Source organism: Tamandua tetradactyla, chromosome 26 (assembly GCF_023851605.1).
Source record: "Tamandua tetradactyla isolate mTamTet1 chromosome 26, mTamTet1.pri, whole genome shotgun sequence".
Classification (NCBI taxonomy): Eukaryota; Metazoa; Chordata; class Mammalia; order Pilosa; family Myrmecophagidae; genus Tamandua; species Tamandua tetradactyla.
In genome coordinates this window covers 46,672,276-46,694,464 of record NC_135352.1, presented here as the reverse complement: position 1 = coordinate 46,694,464, position 22,189 = coordinate 46,672,276, and the positions used below count along the sequence as shown (strand labels likewise).

General features: G+C 40.6%; 1 protein-coding gene across 1 annotated transcript in view; it reads left to right on the top strand.

Moving 5' to 3' along the window:
• Positions 1–22,189, top strand: part of TLL1 (tolloid like 1) — a 120,604-nt gene that overhangs the window by 48,376 nt on the left and 50,039 nt on the right. Inside the window, exons 9-11 of the mRNA XM_077144152.1 lie at positions 15,108–15,210; positions 16,818–16,934; positions 18,091–18,236. Of these exons, the coding sequence (XP_077000267.1) occupies positions 15,108–15,210; positions 16,818–16,934; positions 18,091–18,236 (366 nt within the window). The remainder of the gene's footprint in view (positions 1–15,107; positions 15,211–16,817; positions 16,935–18,090; positions 18,237–22,189) is intronic.

The following is a 22,189-nucleotide window of genomic DNA, read 5'->3' as shown; positions in this document are numbered from 1 at the left end:
CAGCCCCGCCCCCCCTGCAGCCCCATGCCCCTGCAGCCCCATGCCCCTGCAGCCCCGCGCCCACGCCCCCGTGCCCCGTGTCCCCCCGCATGCCCTGCTCCCTTCCTGTGTGCGTCTGCGAAGGCGAGACTGAGAAGCGCAGAATTTATAATGACAATGACTCAGACTCCGGGAGTTATTAGAATGGCATTATTTTTAAAGTAAAAGAAAGTGATATAAAGGGACTGAAGTAATACGAAGTATGATCTCAGACCCAATGCAAGTAAGCTAAAATGCACCACTTCAGAGATAATTAGACAAATCCTCATGCATTTTAAAATTAAGGACTATACATTTAAATATCTGTTTCAAATAAGAATAAATTATAGAAAAATATCAATTATTTGTAACTGTAAATAACAGAACTACTACATGTCAATCATATAGGATGCAGCCAAAACAGTACTAAAAAGGAAATTCACAGCCTCAAGTGCTCACATTGAGAAATAAGTGTGGTGCAGAACTAATGTGCTAAACATGCATAGACAGAAGTTAGAGAAATAATGTTACATCAGTGGAAAGACGTATGAAGAGTAAAATAAATTAAATATGAAATTATTGACATGAAAATAACATATAGTACAAAGTGTGGACAAAGGTGGTTCTTTAAATTGTCCTTAAAATCAAGAAAACAGATGAAATGACATAGTAAGAAAAATAAATTATGATAGAGAACCTACAGTGGAATAAGATGTTTATTATAACCTAAGATGACTAAGGTGCCAACGTGATAATAAAAGGGTATTTCAAACAACATTATACCAATATAAGTAAAAAGTTGAATGAAATTCCGGTAAGACTTTTACTCACTAAATTCTTCTACAAAAGAAATAAAAGGCTCAAGTACTACTAAAGCCATTAAAGGGAGTGGATTTTTTTCAATTGAATTACTATTCAAAATTGTTTCAACAACCTCAGGCTGAGATGTCTCCATATGGAGGCTCCTATCATCCAAGCAGGAAATAGTTACTGCGTGTTGTCCTATGGGTCTTCTCACAGAAAATAGGGCTTTTCTCCTGTTAGGTGACAAACCTGTGAGACTAATGACAAGGGGAATGTAAGAGGAGAAACCACATCTGCACATGGATAGGACACAAATATCCCCAAGTGGCTGAACCAAATGCAGACTCACACACGCTGAACACCACAGCAGGGACAGTTTTTATTTCATTAATGCAAGAGTACTTTTATTGGAAAAACAAAATAACTCACCACACTAACAAGTTAGACGAGTATATCTCAATTACATCAAGAAAAGACCATCTATTCATTATCCAGCACCAGCAATGAATGAACCTCATAAAATAGGGATTGAAGGATGCTTCCTTAATTGGAGAAAGAGAAGCAGAAAAAAATTATAGCAAATACTACTTGTTTTAGTTTCTTTGTTGTGAAAGCAAATACTGTGCAATGGGATGGCTTCCCCCGTGGAGATTTAGTGGCTCGGTTTTGGGACTGGGAGAAGTCCCTGGAGGCACATCAAGGGTACATGAACTGAAAATAAGAACATGCAAAATAATAGTTTATTAGAATTATTTACATACATTTAAATATTTGTTATAAAAATACAAAAACCCTGGGGGGGCCAAGATGGCGGCTTAGTAAGGTGTGCGCGTTTTAGTTCGTCCTCCAGAGCAACTACTAAATAGCCAGAAACAATACAGAACAGCTCCCAGAGCCACGACAGAGACCGGACACACAGCGTACCCCAGTCTGGACCATCTGGACTGGCTGCGAGTCTCTGGAACAGTGAGTTCCCCGAGCCATGGGCATTTCCCCAAGAGGCGGCAGCCGGCAGCTGGCACCCCTCCCTCACAGGTGGCTTCCTGGACCGGCTGCGAGTCTCTGGAACAGCAAGTTCCCCAAGCCACCGCGGCTGGCGACTGGTGCCCCTCCCCCACAGGTGGCTTCCCGGAGGGAAAGGAAAGAGTCTCCAACAGTAGCAGGGACTGAGTCCAACCAAACGCCAATAGTGGCATTAATGAACAAATTCTGACTACTAAAAATAGGCCCCCAGCTCAGGCGAAACTGATCAAGGCGGAAGGCGCCTATTGGACTAACTGAAAAAGAGGAAAGGGGGAGAAACAGAGCCTTATGCAACTGTTTCTATGGAGGCTTGGTCGCCTCTGGGTTCAGTGCCGGGATTACACAGGTTGCAACTGCCCCAAACGCAGAAACAGGCTGCTTTCAGGGCTCTCTACCACCTGAACCTTCCCTGCGGGAGGGGTGAAATGCAACTCAGGTGGAATCCCTCTCTCAAGGAATTCAGATCCCAGGATTTCGCAATTTGAAGCCATTAAAACCAGCCTTCAACCTTTCCTCTGTCTCCACCACGCATCGAGCAGGGAGAGCCTTCCAAAGTTAAAGGAGCCACAACATCTTTTGCTGGTGGGACTCGCAGACAGACAAGCACCACATACTGGGCAGGATAAGAAAAACAGAGCCCAGAGACTTCACAGGAAAGTCTTTCAACCTGCTGGGTCCCACACTCAGGGAAAACTGACGCAGGTGATTCCTTCCCCCTGAAAGGAGACCAGCTTAGTCCGGGAAAACCTGGCTGGAGTCTGTAATACCTATGTAGACCCTCCTAAGGGTGGGGAGGGAAAAGGCACCTTACAAACAGGACAAGAAACAAGAAAACAAGAACTGAAAAATTACCCTCTGTTAAACAAAACTTAAGCTAGAGGCCCAGAAAAAGCTGAACTGAAGGTCAAAGAACTGATAAACAACAAATTCATCTAGCAAGAAAACCCTAGGTCAGATAAGGGAAAGCAATCTCCAGAATAAACTAATTAAGGTAATTAAATGTCCAGATGCCAGCAAAAAATAACAAATCACACCAGGAAAATTGAAGATATGGCCCAGTCAAAGGAACAAACCAATAGTTCAAATGAGATACAGAACCTGAGACAACTAATTCTGAATATATGAACAGAAATGGAAAACCTCTTCAAAAACCAAATCAATAAATTGAGGGAGGACATGAAGAAGGCAAGGAATGAACAAAAAGAAGAAACAGAAAGTCTGAAAAAACAAATCACAGAACTTATGGGAATGAAAGATACAGTAGAAAAGATGAAAAAAACAATGGAAACCTACAATGGTAGATTTCAAGAGACAGAGGTTAGGATTAGTGAACTGGAGGATGGAACATCTGAAATCCAAAAAGAAACAGAAACTATAGGGAAAAGAATGGGAAAATTTGAGCAGGGGCTCAGGGAATTGAATGATAATATGAAGCGCACAAATATACATATTGTGGGTGTCCCAGAAGGAGAAGAGAAGGGAAAAGGAGGAGAAAAACTAATGGAAGAAATTATCACTGAAAATTTCCCAACTCTTATGAAAGACCTAAAATTACATATCCAAGAAGTGCAGCGCACCCCAAAGAGAATAGACCCAAATAGGCATTCTCCAAGACACTTACTAGTTAGAATGTCAGAGGTCAAAGAGAAAGAGAGGATCATCTTGAAAGCAGCAAGAGAAAAGCAATCCATCACATACAAGGGAAACCCAATAAGACTATGTGTAGATTTCTCAGCAGAAACCATGGAAGCAAGAAGACAGTGGGATGATATATTTAAATTACTAAAAGAGAAAAACTGCCAAACAAGAATTCTATATCCAGCAAAATTGTCCTTCAAAAATGAGGGAGAAATTAAAACATTTTCAGACAAAAAGTCACTGAGAGAATTTGTGACCAAGAGACCAGCCCTGCAAGAAATACTAAGGAGAGCACTAGAGACAGATACGAAAAGACAGAAGAGAGAGGTGTGGAGAAGAGTATAGAAAGAAGGAAAATTAGATATGATATATGAAATACAAAAGGCAAAATGGTAGAGGAAAGTATTACCCAAACAGTAATAACACTAAATGTTAATGGACTGAATTCCCCAATCAAAAGACATAGACTGGCAGAATGGATTAAAAAACAGGATCCTTCTATATGCTGTCTACAGGAAACACATCTTAGACCCAAAGATAAACATAGGTTGAAAGTGAAAGGTTGGGAAAAGATATTTCATGCAAATAACAACCAGAAAAGAGCAGGAGTAGCTATACTAATATCCCACAAATTAGACTTCAAATGTAAAACAGTTAAAAGAGACAAAGAAGGATACTATCTACTAATAAAAGGAACAATCCAACAAGAAGACATAACAATCATAAATATTTATGCACCGAACCAGAATGCCCCAAAATACATGAGGAATACACTGCAATCACTGAAAGGGAAATAGACACATATACCATAATAGTTGGAGACTTCAATTCACCACTCTCATCAATGGGCAGAACATCTAGACAGAGGATCAATAAAGAAATAGAGAATCTGAATATTACTATAAATGAGCTAGACGTAACAGACATTTATAGGACATTACACCCCACAACAGCAGGATACACCATTTTCTCAAGTGCTCATGGATCATTCTCAAAGATAGACCCATATGCTGGGTCACAAAGCAAGTCTCAACAAATTTAAAAGATTGAAATCATACACAACACTTTCTCCGACCATAAAGGAATGAAGTTGGAAATCAATAATAGGCAGAGTGCCAGAAAATTCACAAATACGTGGAGACTCAACAACACACTCTTAAACAACCAGTGGGTCAAGGAAGAAACTACAAGAGAAATTAGTAAATATCTCGAGGCGAATGAAAATGAAAACACAACATATCAAAACCTATGGGATGCAGCAAAGGCAGTGCTAAGAGGGAAACTTATTGCCCTAAGTGCCTATATCAAAAAAGAAGAAAGGGCAAAAATTCGGGAATTAACTGTCCACTTGGAAGACCTGGAAAAAAAACAGCAAACTAACCCCAAAGCAAGCAAAATGAAAGAAATAACAAAGATTAGAGCAGAAATAAATGAAATTGAGAACATGAAAACAATAGAGAAAATCAATAAGGCCAGAAGTTGGTTCTATGAGAAAATCAACAGATTGATGGGTCCTTAGCAAGATTGACAAAAAGAAGAAGAGAGAGGATGCAAATAAATAAGATCAGAAGTGGAAGAGGAGACATAATCACTGACCTCACAGAAATAAAGGAGGTAATACCAGGATACTATGAACAACTTTATGCTAATAAATACAACAATGTAGATGAAATGGACAACTTCCTAGAAAGGCATGAACAACCAACTTTGACTCAAGAAGAAATAGATGACCTCGACAAACCAATCACAAGTAAAAATTGAATCAGTCATTCAAAAGCTTCCCAAAAAGAAAAGTCCAGGACCAGAGGGTTTCACATATGAAGTCTACCAAACATTCCAGAAAGAATTAGTACCAACCCTGCTCAAACTCTTCAAAAAAATTGAAGTGGAGGGAAAGTTACCTAATTCATTCTATGAAGCCAACATCACCCTCATGCCAAAATCAGGCAAAGATATTACAAAAAAGGAAAACTACAGACCAATCTCTCTAATGAATATAGATGCAAAAATCCTCAACAAAATTCTAGCAAATCGAATCCAGCAACACATTAAAAGAATTATACATCATGACCAAGTAGGATTCATCCCAGGTATGCAAGGATGGTTCAACATAAGAAAATCAATTAATGTAATACACCATATCAACAAATCAAAGCAAAAAATCACATGCTCATCTCAATTGATGCAGAGAAGGCATTTGACAAGATTCAACATCCTTTCCTGTTGAAAACACGTCAAAGGATAGGAATACAAGGGAACTTCCTTAAAATGATAGAGGGAATATATGAAAAATCCACAGCTAATATCATCCTCAATGGGGAAAAATTGAAAACTTTCCCCCTAAGATCAGAAACAACACAAGGATGTCCACTATCACCACTGTTATTCAACATCGTATTGGAAGTTCTAGCCAGAGCAATTAGACAAGAAAAAGAAATAGAAGGCATCAAAATTGGAAAGGAAGAAGTAAAACTATTACTGTTTGCAGACGATATGATACTATACATCGAAAACCTGGAAAAATCCACAGCAAAACTACTAGAGCTAATAAACGAGTACAACGAAGTAGCAGGTTACAAGAGCAACATTAAAAAATCTGTAGTGTTTCTATACACTAGCAATGAACAAGCTGAGGGGGAAATCATAAATGACTTCCATTTACAATTGGAACTAAAAGAATAAAATACTTAGGAATAAAAAGAGACAAAAGACCTATACAAATAAAACTACAAGAAACTGTTAAAGGAAATCACAGAAGACCTAAATAGATGGAAGGGCATACCGTGTTCATGGATTGGAAGACTAAATATAGTTAAGATGTCAATTCTACCTAAATTGATTTACAGATTCAACGCAATACCAATCAAAATCCCAACAACTTATTTTTCAGAATTAGAAAAACCAGTAAGCAAATTTATCTGGAAGGGCAGGGTGCCCCGAATTGCTAAAAGTATCTTGAGGAAAAAAAACGAAGCTGGAGGTCTCATGCTGCCGGACTTTAAGGCATATTATGAAGCCACAGTGGTCAAAACAGCATGGTACTGGCATAAAATTAGATATATTAACCAATGGAATCGAATAGAGTGCTCAGATATAGACCCTCTCATCTATGGACATTTGATCTTTGATAAGGCAGTCAAGTCAATTCACCTGGAACCGAGCAGTCTCTTCAATAAATGGTGCCTAAGAACTGGATATCCATATGCAAAAGAATGAAAGAGGACCCGTATCTCACACCCTATACAAAAGTTAACTCAAAATGAATCAAAGATCTAAACATTAGGTCTAAGACCATAAAACAGTTAGAGGAAAATGTAGGGAGATATCTTAAGAATCTTACAATTGGAGGCGGTTTTATGGACTTTACACCTAAAGCAAGAGCACTGAAGAAATAAATAAATAAATGGGAGCTCCTCAAAATTAAACACTTTTGTGCATCAAAGAACTTCATCAAGACAGTAAAAAGACAGCCTACACAATGGGAGACAATATTTGGAAATGACATATCAGATAAAGGTCTAGTATCCAGAATTTATAAAGAGATTGTTCAACTCAACAACAAAAAGACAGCCAATCCAATTACAAAATGGGAAAAAGACTTGAACAGACACTTCTCAGAAGAGGAAATACAAATGGCCAAAAGGCACATAAAGAGATGCTCAATGTCCCTGGCCATTAGAGAAATGCAAATCAAATCACAATGAGATATCATCTCACACCCACCAGAATGGCCATTGTCAACAAAACAGAAAATGACAAGTGCTGGACAGGATGTGGAGAAAGAGGCACACTTATCCACTGTTGGTGGGAATGTCAAATGGTGCAACCACTGTGAAAGGCAGTTTGGCGGTTCCTCAAAAAGCTGAATATAGAATTGCCATATGACCCAGCAATACCATTGCTAGGTATCTACTCAGAGGACTTAAGGGCAAAGATATAAATGGACATTTGCACACCAATGTTTATAGCAGCATTATTTACAATTGCAAAGAGATGGAAACAGCCAAAATGTCCATCAACAGACGAGTGGCTAAACAAACTGGTATATACATACGATGGAATATTATGCAGCTCTAAGACAGAATAAACTTATGAAGTATGTAATAACATGGATGGACCTAGAGAACATTATGCTGAGTGAGACTATCCAAAAACTAAAGGACAAATATTGTATGGTCTCACTGATATGAACCGACATTAGTGAATAAACTTGGAATATGTCATTGGTAACAGAGACCATCAGGAGATAGAAATAGGGTAAGATAGTGGGTAATTGGAGCTGAAGGGATACAGACTGTGCAACAGGACTGGATACAAAGACTCAGAGATGGACAGCACAATACTACCTAACTGTAATGTAGTTATGTTAGAACATTGAGTGAAGCTGCATGTGGGAGTGATGGAGGGAGGAGGGCTGGGGACCTAAATGTGATCAGAAGGAAGGATAGATGTTGAGGATCGAGATGGTGTAATCTAGGAATGCCTAGAGTGTATAATAATAGTGAAATGTACAATGTACAAATTTTAAGAATGTTTTTGCATAAGGAAGAACAAAGGATTGTCATTATTGTAGGGTGCTGAAAATAGATGATATCTAATACTTTAAAATGTCACATTATGTGTGAGACTAAAGCAGAAAATGTTTATTTGTTACAAAATTTAGATTTTGACTAGAGCATTTCCTAATATAACTCATGCAGATAGTTTGAATGTCATAAGTACTTGGAATCTCAAGTAGCACATGAGTTTTTGTTGGTTTGTCCAGAGTGATCCCCCGATGAATCCCAGAGTGATTTGATCAGTGACTGGAAAAGTATTTGCAAGCCCCCTTCGGGGAATGGTGAGAGTGGGGAGAAATTCAACCCCCCCAAGTTGAATTCTTGATATTCTCACAAGCAATGTGGACAACCAAAGCTATAGGCTGAGCCCCCAGGCCTGGGGTTTGTTCACATGAAACTTACACAAAAAATAGGTCAAGTCTACTTAAAATTTCGGCCTAAGAGTCACCCCCAAAAGAGCCTCTTTTGTTGCTCAGATGTGGCCTCTCTCTCCAGCCAATATGATGAGCAGTCTCACCACCCTCCCCCTCTCTGCGTGGGACATGACTCCCAGGGGTGTGAACCTTCCTGGCAACGTGGGACAAAGATCCTGAAATGATCTGAGACTCAGCCTCAAAGGACTGAGAGAACCTTCTCAACCAAAAGGGGGAAGAGTAAAATGAGGCAAAGTGTCAATGGCTGAGAGATTCCAAACAGAGTCGAGAGGTTATCCTGGAGGTTATTCTTACGCATTAAGTAGATATCACCTTGTTGTTCAAGATGTAGTGGAGAGGCTGGAGGGAATTGCCTGAAAATGTAGAGCTGTTTTCCAGTAGCCATGTTTCCTGATGATGATTGAACAATGATAAAGCTTTCACAATGAGACTCTGTGAATGTGAAAACCTTATGTCTGATGCTCCTTTTAGCTACTATATCAACAGAAGAGTAGAACATATGGAATAAAAATAAATAACAAGGGGAACAGATGTTGAAATAAATTCAGTTTGAAATATTGGTAGGTGAAGGCGAGGGGTAAGGGGTATGGTACGTATAGTTTTTTTTTTTCCTCTCTATTATCGTTTTATTTCTTTTTCTGTTGTCTTTTTATTTCCTTTTCTAAATCGATGCAAATATACTAGGAAATGATGAATATGCAACTATGTGATGATATTAAGAATTACTGATTGTATATGTAGAATGGAATGATTTCTAAATGTTTTGTTAGTTAATTTTTTTAATTAATAAAAAAAATACAAAAACCCAAGTAAAAATCAAATTGAAAAAAATCACATCACCCGTACATGAGATTATGATTTTAATGTGCAAAGCCATTATAAATCAATAAGGAAAAGTTTAATGCTACAGTAGACTGTGGACACAGAAAATTTACTGAAGTGCCAGTGCAGGTAGTTATTCAACCAATATATCGAATTATGCTTGCTCTCACTCCTTATCAAAGGTGTTTTATTTGAAGCAGCAATGAGCTGTCGCATTTCATCTGTCCATTCGGCAGAGGTGAGAGACGGTGATGATACCAGGTGACTGTGAATGTGGATGGTTCTTCGAAGTAGAAATTGAAATGACCTTCCTGAATGACGCTTGGTAACCTGTGTCACATTTTATAAATCTGCCTGAACTTTTACTGGGAAATTTATCCTACTATAATTATCTAAGATATGTACAAAGATAGATTTATTTATAATAAGGAAAAATTGGAAATTTTGAAAGCCAAAAAAAATGACTTCAGATAATACTTAATATTTTCTGAAATTTTAAAAGTAGGCTAAAGATCAAAAGCAGGAAAAGATCTAATATGTAAATTACATTTATAAGAGAAATTATGGATGAATATATACCAAAACAATTGTTTATTTCTACATGGTGGGATGCAAATAGGTTTTTCCTCTTCATTCCTTTCTCTCTTTTCTACAATAAGCATATTTTAGTTTCTGTAGGAAATCATATTCTTTTGAAAATTAAGGTTGTCTATTGAAATGCATTCTTGCCTAGGATTCAGCTGTCCAGACTCCTAATGTCTGAGGCAGCTCTTGGTTTTGCATGGTTCATGCTGGAGACAGCCTATGATGTGCAACTGAGCGTGTGGCTGAGCTGAGCTGGCCGAAGCACATAATATTGATTACTTAGTCCCTTAGAATTGATTGGCCTTTGAATAAGGGCAAGTTGCTTGTCTCTTGAAAAGAGTGAATATTTTCTCTTTTACTGTAAAACCCACTCAAAAGCTATTCTTTGACCACTTTATTTTTTGGAAAATTTCCTTTTTAGCCACTCATCTATGGTTTACACATATGGGGTCAATTCATAATATTGCATTTATATTCCCAGGACACGGCTTCAATTTATGAATTATTCCATAGGTAAATAACTTCCATTAAATTAATATGTCTTCCAGTGTGTGAAAGAAATCCTTGCTTGTCTTATAACAAGGAAAAACCCAATAATAGGCCAAACTTTGAAAAATAACTGAAGAAGGCAAGGTACAATTTCTCATGAATTCACAGAAGCAGGAGTCCCCAGGTCTTCTTGGGAAATGCCGGCGTGACTGAAGAGATAGTGGCATTTGATACTGATGTTGACAGATGTGAAGAGTTCCAAGGGAATGGGTAACTCAGGTAGAATAACTGGGCTAAGGGAATGGAAGCTGAAGGTCGGGTGCTTTGTCAGGGCATAACAGCAGGAATTTTAGGGTGAGTAGGGTGTGTGTAGAGTAGTAAAAGACAAGGCAACAAAGAAAGGTTACAGCACCAACACCTTTGGGTGCCCAGCCACAGTGGTTATCCCGAGTGAGTGTGAGGTCACAAGGCCAGGGTGGGATTCAGGCTTCATTGAGGTTAAAGAGGTCAGAGGTCAAAGACGAGTGAAACTGAAAACCAAAAGCACATTTGTGAAGCTTTTGCAGTGTATGCAGAAAGGAAGTATGGGAAGCACTGGCAGAGAAAAAGGAAGGCAGGACCACTTTTGGGAAGTTTTTCCAAGTGTGTCTCTCTCTGCTGCTCGTCAGCTGGGCGAAGGGCTGGAATGGAATGAAGGAAAGGGAGTGAGAAGAATTTCCATTGTAAGCCTGATCGATTGGTTGGGTTGCTAAACCAAAATATCTATATCCAGCTATTTTCATGTAGGTTTGAGGCAGAAAATGACTTTCAGTAGCATAGTCCAATTTCTCTTTTGCACCTGTCGTGTACTTCGGCCCGACGGAGTTGGGGAGCTGCCTGAAGTCACACAACTAGACGGTCTAAGGCAGGTCTTAAACCAAGACCCCAGGGCTTCCTGTCCATCTTCTTTTGATTTAATTCAACCTCCTGTGAAACTTCAAAGGAAGCTTCTCAACATTTAAGCTTGATCATGACTTTATTTTATATGTTCTCGGGTTCTGAGTTGTAAGGAATGCCCAAATATGTACCTAAAAAATAATAACTCATGAGAGCCTTGATGCTTCAGAGTTGACTGTTTCCCTATGCATTGTCTGATTAAGTCCTGGTGATTTCTTTTTGGTGATATAGGCCTGATATGATGACCTCCATTTTACAAGAAAATTCCTTCAACCTCGGAAAGGCTAACTAAGGTGGCAAACTGAGAAGCCAGACTCTGCACTCAGCTCTTCTGGTCCCCGGTCCAGGACCGTTTCTTGTAGGATAAGATGAGGTTGTTCCTCTTTCAACATCAAGCCAAATCGGAGCTGAATAAACCCTTAGAAATCAACAAATGCACACTCCAGCCAATTTTGCCTTAAAGGACAGAGAACAAGTACCCTTGCTGTGCCGGCCGTGAGCCTTTGTCTCACCTGCTCAGCGCTTCTGTGAGCAGCACTGAGTGAATGGTGCACCTGTGCCCCGGGGAAACTCTCACAAAAGCAGGCTTTGGCCACAGCTGCGGGCCGTGGTCTGCTCACATCTTTATTAACCTCGTTTTTCAGAATAAAACTATGGTCACTCTAGAGGGTTTATTAGGCTTGTCCAACATCTGGCTGGTAGCCCAGAAAGCTGTTTTCTCTTGATGGTTTCGATTGTGTGATTTCTCTCTAAAGAAGCATTTACTAACATCAGTTTGGTTGGCGTGGTCTGCAGCTTTCCGTCCCCCACACTGTAAGGTATAACTGTTACTCTAATTGACCTTCCCGGCACGCTGCAGCATTTGTTTAGTCGTCAGTAACGTCCTAATTGTGCTGACGGAAGTTCATCGATTGTAACATTGTCTGGAGACCCGCAGCCCGAGTTCCTTGAGCTGTCAATCCACTTTTCTTCCAGATATTTTACTCTGCAGCAAAGAAAACAAAGTCTTTAATAAGCAAACGCAAAGCAATTTCTCCACTTTTCTGAATAGTGGTTAAGGCTCCTAACAGACTTCAGGACACGGTAGAACTGTCCCTTACGCCCACCTCCATTCCATGACTCAAGTGCGTTATGATACATTTCAAGTAAATGTATATACATTTGACATCAGAAATAAAAGATTTATAAACCAAATGTTTTCCCAGTGCTTTCAATTTGTAATTCAAGTATGGATTTTGTTAGCAACCTTAGTCATAAGGCCAGAGTTTTATTTTTATAGACCTAAGATTTGATTTTTGGAAACCTATCTTTATTACATTTTCTGCTTCCAAAGGATTCTGTGTTTTATATTAAAGTCAGGCCAGTTTTGTTCCTCCACGGTGTTCAGGAACGTTTAAAGTAGAAGATTGAAAACCAGATAGGAAACGTCTCTGCCTCGAGTTATCACCCTTACAACTGTGTGTGTGCCTGAGTGTGCACCAGTGTGTGCTGTGAGACTTTAAATGTTAACTACATGTTAACTATCCAAACGTTGTTTTCAATTTTGATGGTATACGTGCTTCCAACTTAGCTGATTTTCCCGTATTTAAGAGGAAGTTGAAGCTGTGGGCACACCCTTTTAAAACTCCCCGTTAAGTCCAAGGGGGAAGCCAGAAAACGAGCCGTGGGATCTGTTGTTTGCACCTCTGTCTGACTCTGCGGCTTGTGAAGAGATTTGTCCCGTGCAGGCGGAATCCTGCTGTCTGCGCGGGAGAATGTCAATACGGAATGGGGAGCCATCGGGCAGCGGCAGTGGCCTCCACTTGCAGCAGACTTGCAGTGAACACGAAGTTGAGGAGACAGCCAGGAAGTGCATCCTGGCTGGACCCTCAGGATAACCTAGTGTTGCGCTGGTGTTCAGAGATGGAGAAGAAAAGTGCGGGGGGCATCATAAAATAATGTGGACATTAAAGAACTCTGATAATCACATGTTGAGGGTTATTGAAGAAGAGGGGAAATGATTACTGGTTTCTCCGTGTATGTTTTGGAAATTTGCACAAACATCTGTGGAGAATATTGGGAATGATAGAATTAGGCAAAGGAAAGTCAAACAAGGAAAACTACCAACAAGGAAAACAGATAAATGTGAAATTCCATAGAAAAAAATCAGCCCACAACCTAATGTTTTACATGTTTTAAAAAGTATGTCTCTTATTTTTTCATCCTTAGTGGATTTCGGCTCTCTGTAATCAAGAAAATACTACTTAAGAAGCTGAAAATATGTTGAAATAGGTTGATCTTAATGGTGAAATGTTGATTCCATTATTAAAGTGTTGATAGCTTTCATTGTTTTGATAAATTCTTAATTTCTATCTCTGTAATCAAAAGAAGGTAATCTGTGTGGACAATTAAAACACAACTTCAGGGAGAATTTTACCCATGGCTGTTGTAGTACCTAGACACGGGATGGCACGTGAAGTGCTTATAGTTTTACTGTGTCTTCGCTGAGGGAAGGGATAAACTAGTTAAGGGTGGATTTGCCATAATTGTGTTTAATTTTGGTTAAATATTGTGCTCAAGAAAGGGGGGGAAGAGGTATTTTCAAGCACAGAATGGGTGCATTGCTTTTCTGATATGCGAATTCAGGATTGATTACTTATATATTTTTATCATTTTCTTCTTTTGTCATTCATTAAGAGAATTCTGTTAATTCAGCTTTTTGTATTGTCACGAAAGAATTATTTGATTATTGCTGTAAACTATCGTCATATAGTGCTTCAAATATTCATAATCTGTTGCTTTTGGTAGAAGTTCGTTTTACCTTCTCGATAAAGAACATTTCAGGTGGGCCTTAAGGGTTTTAGATTTCTCAATCGGAATAGAGTTAGAATGAACTTTTGAATATAAAAAATAATTTCCCCAAATAATTTTACTACATCAGGTAAGTGCATGTTCATTTGGCTCTATTTTGTTGTAATCAAGTAATAGAGGCTAATTACTTGCAAAGTACAGTTCATTTATAAAAACAGTAAGAATGCTTTTTTTCCTAAAATTGTGCAGTGTGTATTACCTTTTTTTCTTTTCTTTTTTTCGCATGGGCAGGCACCGGGAATTGAACCCGGGTCTCCAGCTTGGCAGGCGAGAACTCTGCCACTGAGCCACTGTTGCACCACCCTGGATTTTCTTTTAAAAAGCAACATTATTGCAAAACAATACACAGAATAAATGATCATGGGCAAGGTCTTTTATCCTTAAGGGTCTTTGAATACATACTTTTGGATCTAGAGAAGCATAGTGACATCTGACTTTGATTATCGTTACATGGATACATTTAAATTCTAGGGCTGCCTTTAAATCACTTCAACATGTCCAATCATATTATGGCCATAGACTATGGCACATGGCAGTTATTTTTAACATAGTCATAGATGCCTGGTCTTCTTTGAAATAAATTATTAAGAAAAGACATTCATGGGAAAAATCAGAATTTTTCATGAATTAAGTCACATTTATCTTAGTGATATAAACTATCTGAAGAAAGACCTCTGTTTCATAATTGTTTACAGTAACTTTACAGAAGCTCAGGTTAATTTCTAAAACATTTAGTTTGTTCAATTAAACATTGTTTGAGAATGAAAAAATGTCGCTTTGAGATGTTTGTTATTAGGAAAAACTATCAGGGTGTTCCTAATAGAGGAGGAGAAAGAAGCACTGTGAACCCCTTTTCACTGCAATGCTGAGTTCCTTCCCTCCAGAATCAGACTGCCATGAGCCGTTAGACGTGTTTTCTCACCAGCTTGTTGTTTCGCTCTGTTTTCAGATTGTTTTGAACTTCACTACGATGGACCTGTACAAGAGCAGTCTGTGCTGGTACGACTATGTGGAAGTGAGGGACGGCTACTGCAGGAAGTCTCCGCTCATCGGTACGAGGCTCTTTTCCTCCTTATGTGACGATTGATCCTTTCAAGAGGCATCTTAGAGTTAAAAATGTGTGGGGCCAGCGTTGTCTTTATAGTTAATTTCCTTTTTTTAACTGCAGTAAAAATGCTTAACGGTGCTAGACAGACAGAAGGATCTATTTGAATTAAGTTTCTGAGATCGTGACTTTTAACTTATATTAACAGTAGATTTGCTCAGCTGTGTCGTACTGTACAGATCTCCTTTTTCTCAACCTGTAACACCTGCTGAATGGACACTGCTGTAGCAAACGTGACCGCCTGCTTGGTAAGTCCAAGCAGGCCACAGACATGTTAATAAGAGGGAACACAAAATAACTGAACTCGTTTGTGTAAATCAGGTTGAGGAGGAGATCGTCTTGAACATTTCATTCCTTAGCCTGTGATGAGATTTGTGATATATGTGCACATTCCAGAGAAAACATGTCAGAAAACGCCTGCGGAAGGTTGACATCTAAAGCGCAGCTCTTGGAGAATGTTCTGCGGAGAGCACGCTTGGCGTGTGCCTGGGTGGGTGGGGGCCCGGCGGGTGGAAACACGGTCGTTGAAGGCCCAGTGGTCAGCGGCCGCTGTCCCTGGCTTCCGTGTGTACAGTCCACTCTGCCTGTTCTGCTGAGACCCGGCAGTGTGGCCCCGAGAACAGCAGGCGGGAAACACAGGGGAGGTGCGAGAAATACAGGAACTCAGGCTCCACCAAGACCCCGCACTGCACGTGCGGCAGCTGCTAGCTCTGCAAGCCCGGCTTACGCTGTGATTTAAGGAGACGCTGCTTCACCAAGGCTGTTAGCGCCGATCTGGTTTGCGCAAGTGGACTCCCATTTTTCAGGTGCTAAAACTAAGTATGACGTCATTGCCACAGGCAAACAAAAATGAATGGAAATGTACTATTACTTGTCGAAATTCGTATGCAATTTGTCTGGTGTGAATGCTTAGGGCCTGGGGGCAGACAGAAGTGGGCAACGACTATCTGGATGGAAAGGTGGGGAAAGGAAGGGACAGCACGTGCTATCATATGCATTTACTGCTATACTTGCTTCTGGAGACAGAGTTAGAACAAACTAGAATTCGTACTTGAGCCCTCGACGCTGTTTGTTATTCTGCACCACAGACCATCAACTCCGGGAAGAGCCAGAATGCAGGCGGCTTGTAAGGTGCTTGGGGTAGCTGGAGGGCTCCTTCCACATTGGGCTGAAGGGGCTGACAGTTCCAACCCTTTCCTCAGGATGATTCCGCCTCCGTCTGCCCCATGGAATACTGCGTCTCATCTTGAAGTATCATTTGCTCTTTTAAAATGTGTTTTTTGACCTGTTTCTTAATTCTACAGATGATAATGACGTTATTTTCACTCATTTAGTCTGTGAATGGCATGTTCAGATACCTTATAAACAGATATAAAGAGAACGTTTTAATGTATCTGCCTTTATGAAATAACCATTAAAGCATAAACATGGCTTTTGTCACTAAAGACAGGAGACGAACCAAACTAGGTTTCCGTATGTGTCAGCTCCTGTGTGATGTGATTAGAATGTAGAGTTCTATTTAGGAGTCTCTCTTTACTCTTTTATTTCTTTTAGGCAGATTCTGTGGGGACAAATTGCCTGATATTCTTACCTCTACCGACAGCAGAATGTGGGTTGAGTTTCGGAGCAGCAGTAATTGGGTAGGAAAAGGTTTTGCAGCTGTCTATGAAGGCAAGTGGCATTGATTTTAAATATTACTTCATCTTAGATCTGTTCACAGAAATGTCCTTTCACCCAATTTCATGAGACTGTTCTTGCAACTGTATCTTATGATTGTGAAGTTTTCTGAAGCTGTGTTATAGTATTCATATGAATAATTTTTATAATAGCCTCAGTATATTTAAATTGCAAGACCATCTATTTCTGGTATTAGTGATGTAGTCACTTGTAAATGGGCTTAAAGACACATAGGGAAAAAAATCCCAAATGGCACAAGAATTCTTAAGGTTTTTTTTTGTTGTTGTTATAATATCAAAACCTTAGGAGGAAATAATCACTTTCCATTGCATTGATTTTGTGTCTGCTTGTAGCCTGCACTGCTCAAACAGTCCATCTGTCACAGGAAACTGCACAGAAAGTAACTGTACACATTTCTGGAACGTGCTCTGTGTAAATAAGAGAGTCAGCGTTCAAGAAGAGCTTATTACGCGCTTTGTCCCACACGTCTCTAGTACAAAGAAGCCCTGACGTTGTGCTTCCTGGCCTCGGAAAAGCTCCTTTCCGCCACGCTCTGAGTGGAGCAGACCCTCCTGCTCCTTCTTCTGCAGGTTGAGAAGTTTAGGGCATTTAGAACGACCTGACTTCTGCTGCTCGTAAAACGTTCCAGTAAACGGAAGTGCTTTGTTTTAAAGATGAGCCATAAAGCGGTGGAGGGAAGTGTCTGGCTGAAGCCCCTGAGCACATGCTGGTGGCTCAGTGCCGGGGTCTGGGGATTCTGTGGGGGCGCAGGGGCCTGGCCTGCTGCTGCCTCACCTGGAGGGACAGAGAAAAAGAAGCAGCCGGAGGAATTAATCACACAGCAGGCTCATAAAATAAATTTACAAGATCTCGAAAGCTTTTGGAAAGTTAAAAAAAAGGGGGGGGTGGCTTTTTGTAAAGATAAATAATGGTGGTTTAAACTCATATGTTCCTTTTCTAGCTATTAGTTGATATTTTTAGTTGTCACTAGGTTCTTTACCATCTAAATATGTGCCACAGAACAACCAGCCGACTGAATTTTAGAAAATGATCTTTGTATTAACTACCTGAACTGAAATAAAATATCACCTTAAAAGGAAACAGAGGAAATGGCATGTGAAGATTTATGCTTCTTTGTTGCCTTCCCCAGCAATCTGCGGAGGTGAGATACATAAAAACGAAGGACAGATTCAGTCTCCCAATTACCCCGAGCACTACAGGCCGATGCAGGAATGCGTGTGGAGCATCACTGTGCCGGGCAGCTACCACGTGGGCTTGACCTTCCAGGCTTTTGAGGTAAAGTCCCTCAGGCACCGTCCCGGGAGTATCCCCAATAAATGCAGAGGCCTTTAAAGGAATCCCCCTTAAATAAGCAAGGAGTGGAGAATCAGCCTTTTAATCAGCGAAGAAGCACAGGCTTGCCTATAAAATGAAACATCAAGACAGAGCTCCTTTTCTCTGTCCGCCGTATTGCAGACATTTTCAGGAAGATGAAAGTGAGTTTACATTATCTGTGCTGTTTGAATTGGAATGTTTGAAGTACTGACAATGGTTTCTTCTCACAAATGCACAGGCTTGTTTCACAAGACTGCCTGAAGGTTTCTTTACATGATAGAACTTTTATTTCTCTTCAAAACAAAGAGGTTGAAAGGTAGACAGTCTTCTTGTGGTTGTTGTTATAGGGAAAATCCTTTTTTTAAAAAAAAGTCATTATGCAGAAAACTGTTTATATCAAAAATGAGCATTTAAGAGCTCTTTGGAGCTTCTAATAGCATCAAAAATATCTGCCAGATGGGGGATGCAGACCAGAGCAGCCTTATTAGGGGGATAAGGCTGAGTCAGCCAGGACCAGGCAGCGTCTGGGTCCAGGGTTAGAAACGGGCCATCTTGGGGGTCAGACAGTGGTCAGAGACTGAGCAGGGACATGTGTGTGGCTCCTAGAGTAGGTGTCATCCGAGGGCTGCGTCTGGAAGCCAAGAGCACAAAGAGGAGTGGCAGGGACAAAGAGGTGGCCGTGGGTCGACGGGTGGGAGGCCCAGATGCCGCTATGGGGGCCTCTGCCTCCCCGTGATCTGAGGCCGGTGCGCTGTCCAGCTGCTCAGGGCAGGAGAGGCCGTCCAGGGGCAGTGGGACTCGCCCCCGAGTGCAGCAATGGCAGCTGCATGTGTCTGCACCGCAGGCCACCGCGGGAAGTGGGTGTCACTCATACCCACCAAGGACCTCTGCGGCCTCGCGAAGGTCTGTCCAGTGTGTGTCCTTGCCACCTCACAGGCACCTCATTGAATTCCCCAGACATATTTCCTCTTACCACGATGGAGTAGATTTTCTCCTCTGAGCACGATGTTGTATTCGAGACTGCTGAACATTTTGCATTTTGACACACCTTGGTTGTCCTGTTGTTTGGTTCACATGTGAATTTTGTTAGTTTAATGGGTCAGTGAGATTGCAAACATTGTTCCAGTAGACCAGTTTACTGGAAAATTACTGGATTTAAACCGAAATCAGAGAAGGATTTCACCGAATATTTAGACCAAAATGAGTGGTTCGTTGAAAAGAAGTACTCAATTGTCATATTAACTATGGTTTGTGTGTTGTGAGAATTAACATTTTAATGGTTTTTCAACATATAATTCAGTGTCTTGTGGAATTCTCCTGTTTAGAAGTGCTGTCAGAGAATCCATTCATTCTGTATATCTAAGTCAGCTTGAAATCGCTATTGGCTTTGCAGTTTTATTTTTTCAATGTATTAGCAGTGATATTCTTCAAAAATAGGATGGCATGAGGGCGAGTAGGAAATATTCACATCTCAGGCCTGAGTGGTTACTTTACAAATATTTTTTGACTGTGTGCAATGAATAAATGGTTGCTACAATTTGAGATGGGGGAAGTCACGTGATAATTTGACAGTGAATTTTTCATATATCTACTTTTCTGTCCTTTTATTAATGTAAATCTGGAAAAATCCCTAGTCCCATATTACTTCATGGCATTTTACTTCCTGATGTGTCTGCCGCCTTCATTTATGATCTGGGCATTTTGAGTAGGTAGTGGCCCCTCAACTTAAAATGGCCCAAACCGAACTCCTGGTCCCTTGTCCTCCCCGCTGCACCCCTTCCTTTGCAGCTGCCCTTATTTCAGTCCTTGCTGCCACCACTGACACAGGGAATATGTCTCGTTCCACTCTTTCTCATGAGCCCCACAGCCAGCCGGTCAGCATGCCCGGCCTGGCCCCTGCCAAGGCCCTCGGTCTCTCTGGGCCAGCCCCTCTGCAATTTCTCTTCCTCAAGACACCCGCGTCACTTCCACGTCATGGCACTGGCCACCGATTTCCTCGACTGCTGCACCTTTGCTCAGATTCCTCATGTCTCTGCTTACCCATCGCCTCTTTATAGAGTTCTTGCCTGATGACTCAATTCAAAATGTTTTCCTGCCTTAGTCTCTGAACCATCTCTGTGTTATGTTTTAGTTCACTGCACTTACAGCACCTAGAATTTGTCATGTTATGTGGGTCTGTTTGTTTACATGTCTATTGACCATTTCCCTCTAAAATTTAATCACCAAAGAGGAAGGAACCTACCTTGTTGATCACTGTGTCTCCAGCATATCTGAGTGAACAGTTGGTGATGGAAGGGGTGAATGAATGGACGGATCACCCATGAGCGAGCGTCTGGGTGGTGGGGTCTGGATGGGTGGGAATGGAGAGACTCATCCTTTATCAGAGGCGCATACCTTTCCACGCACAGGGCAGCACACCTGGACAGGTGAGGAGCATCTAGGGAAGGAAGACGTGGCAGGCTATGCTGTGTGGCTGAATTTAGACTAGAGATATTGGGTTCTAAGAATCTCAGAAGGGGCCTGGATTTAGAGCTGTCCTATATACCCTCTAAATCTTCTAGATAAGGAAATTAAGCTAAATTAGCTAATTTACCTAATATCATGCAGGAAAGTGCCAGACCAGCATTGGAATCCAGGGACACTGTGTGTGTGTGTGTGTGTGTGTGTGTGTGTGTGTTGTCAATTTTACTTGGTCTAGTAATTAGGCGGCTTATTTAATTTAATCGCTTAGTTATCTGTTTATATCAATATATTTTTGTTTACATAATATGTTTTCACTATGCAGCTTGGACATTTTATATTGAAAATGTATAATTAAAAAAGCATTTTCACTGTTTTGTGGTTTATCTTCCACAGTTCATGTTGACTGATGTACTTTGCTCTTTTCAAAAGTCATTTCTATTTTTGTAACATTTTATTCTCTGTACCACTATATCCCCCCTCAGATAAAAGGGGTCTTATGATAAACTTGGTCCAATATTCTGTTGAAATCTACTGCAATAACTTACTAGCTGTCCATCATTTATCTCATTCCATGCATTTAAGTCATGGTTTTGCCTCACCCAGTGCTACTGGGATTTTAATGTAAACACAGAAAGAGTATTAGGGTAAAAGTCTTTATTAATAAGTTTCCAGGCACTTGTGAGCAGGAGGGGTATTTATCTGGGGAGTAACCAAGTCTTCTCTGCCGCTCTGCGGTCCTGCCATTTGGGAAGCTTTCTCTTTTTTAACAGTGACTTGCATTACTCATTAAGACAAATAGACTGAAGAGAGTTTGAGTGTGAATGTACATCTTGCCTGAAGTCATTTTGCAGCGCTTTTCCTCTATTTCAGCAGCAGTGCTATTTGTAAAGAAGCTTTTAGTGCTACTATTTGAGAACTTTCAGTGTACAGAAGACTAAATGTTTATAGTAACAACATCACAGAAATATTAGTAAAGCAGAAAAGAAGTGAAATAAACATGGAGCTTCCCTGTGTTTACATTGAAATCCCCATGTGCATTATATAAGTGGGATTACATTTGCCAACATTTCTACACGTTCCGATTTGGCTCCTTACGAGAAGCAGAGATGCTGTGGTTTTCCCCTGCTCCCCAAGCCGCAACGCTGCAGCCGATGCCCAGAGGTCTGCATTCTGCTGCTTGGAGGGTTGCCTGATGGAAAGGAATCCTTCAGTTCTCTTCAGTTTTAGCACCAGTTTAACACAAGTAGGCCCATCTTTGTGAATGAACTAAGACTAGATAGGGAGAAATTAATTTAACATCTCTGTCATGCTCTATTTGGGGGCATTTGGCTGAGAACATACACTGGTTACTGACTATTAATTTAAGCAGCTCTTCGTGAGTTGCAGCGTGGGCTGTAACTGGGCTCTGCAATGGCAGCACTCGCTGGTTTCAGCACACTTGCCAGGCCTCA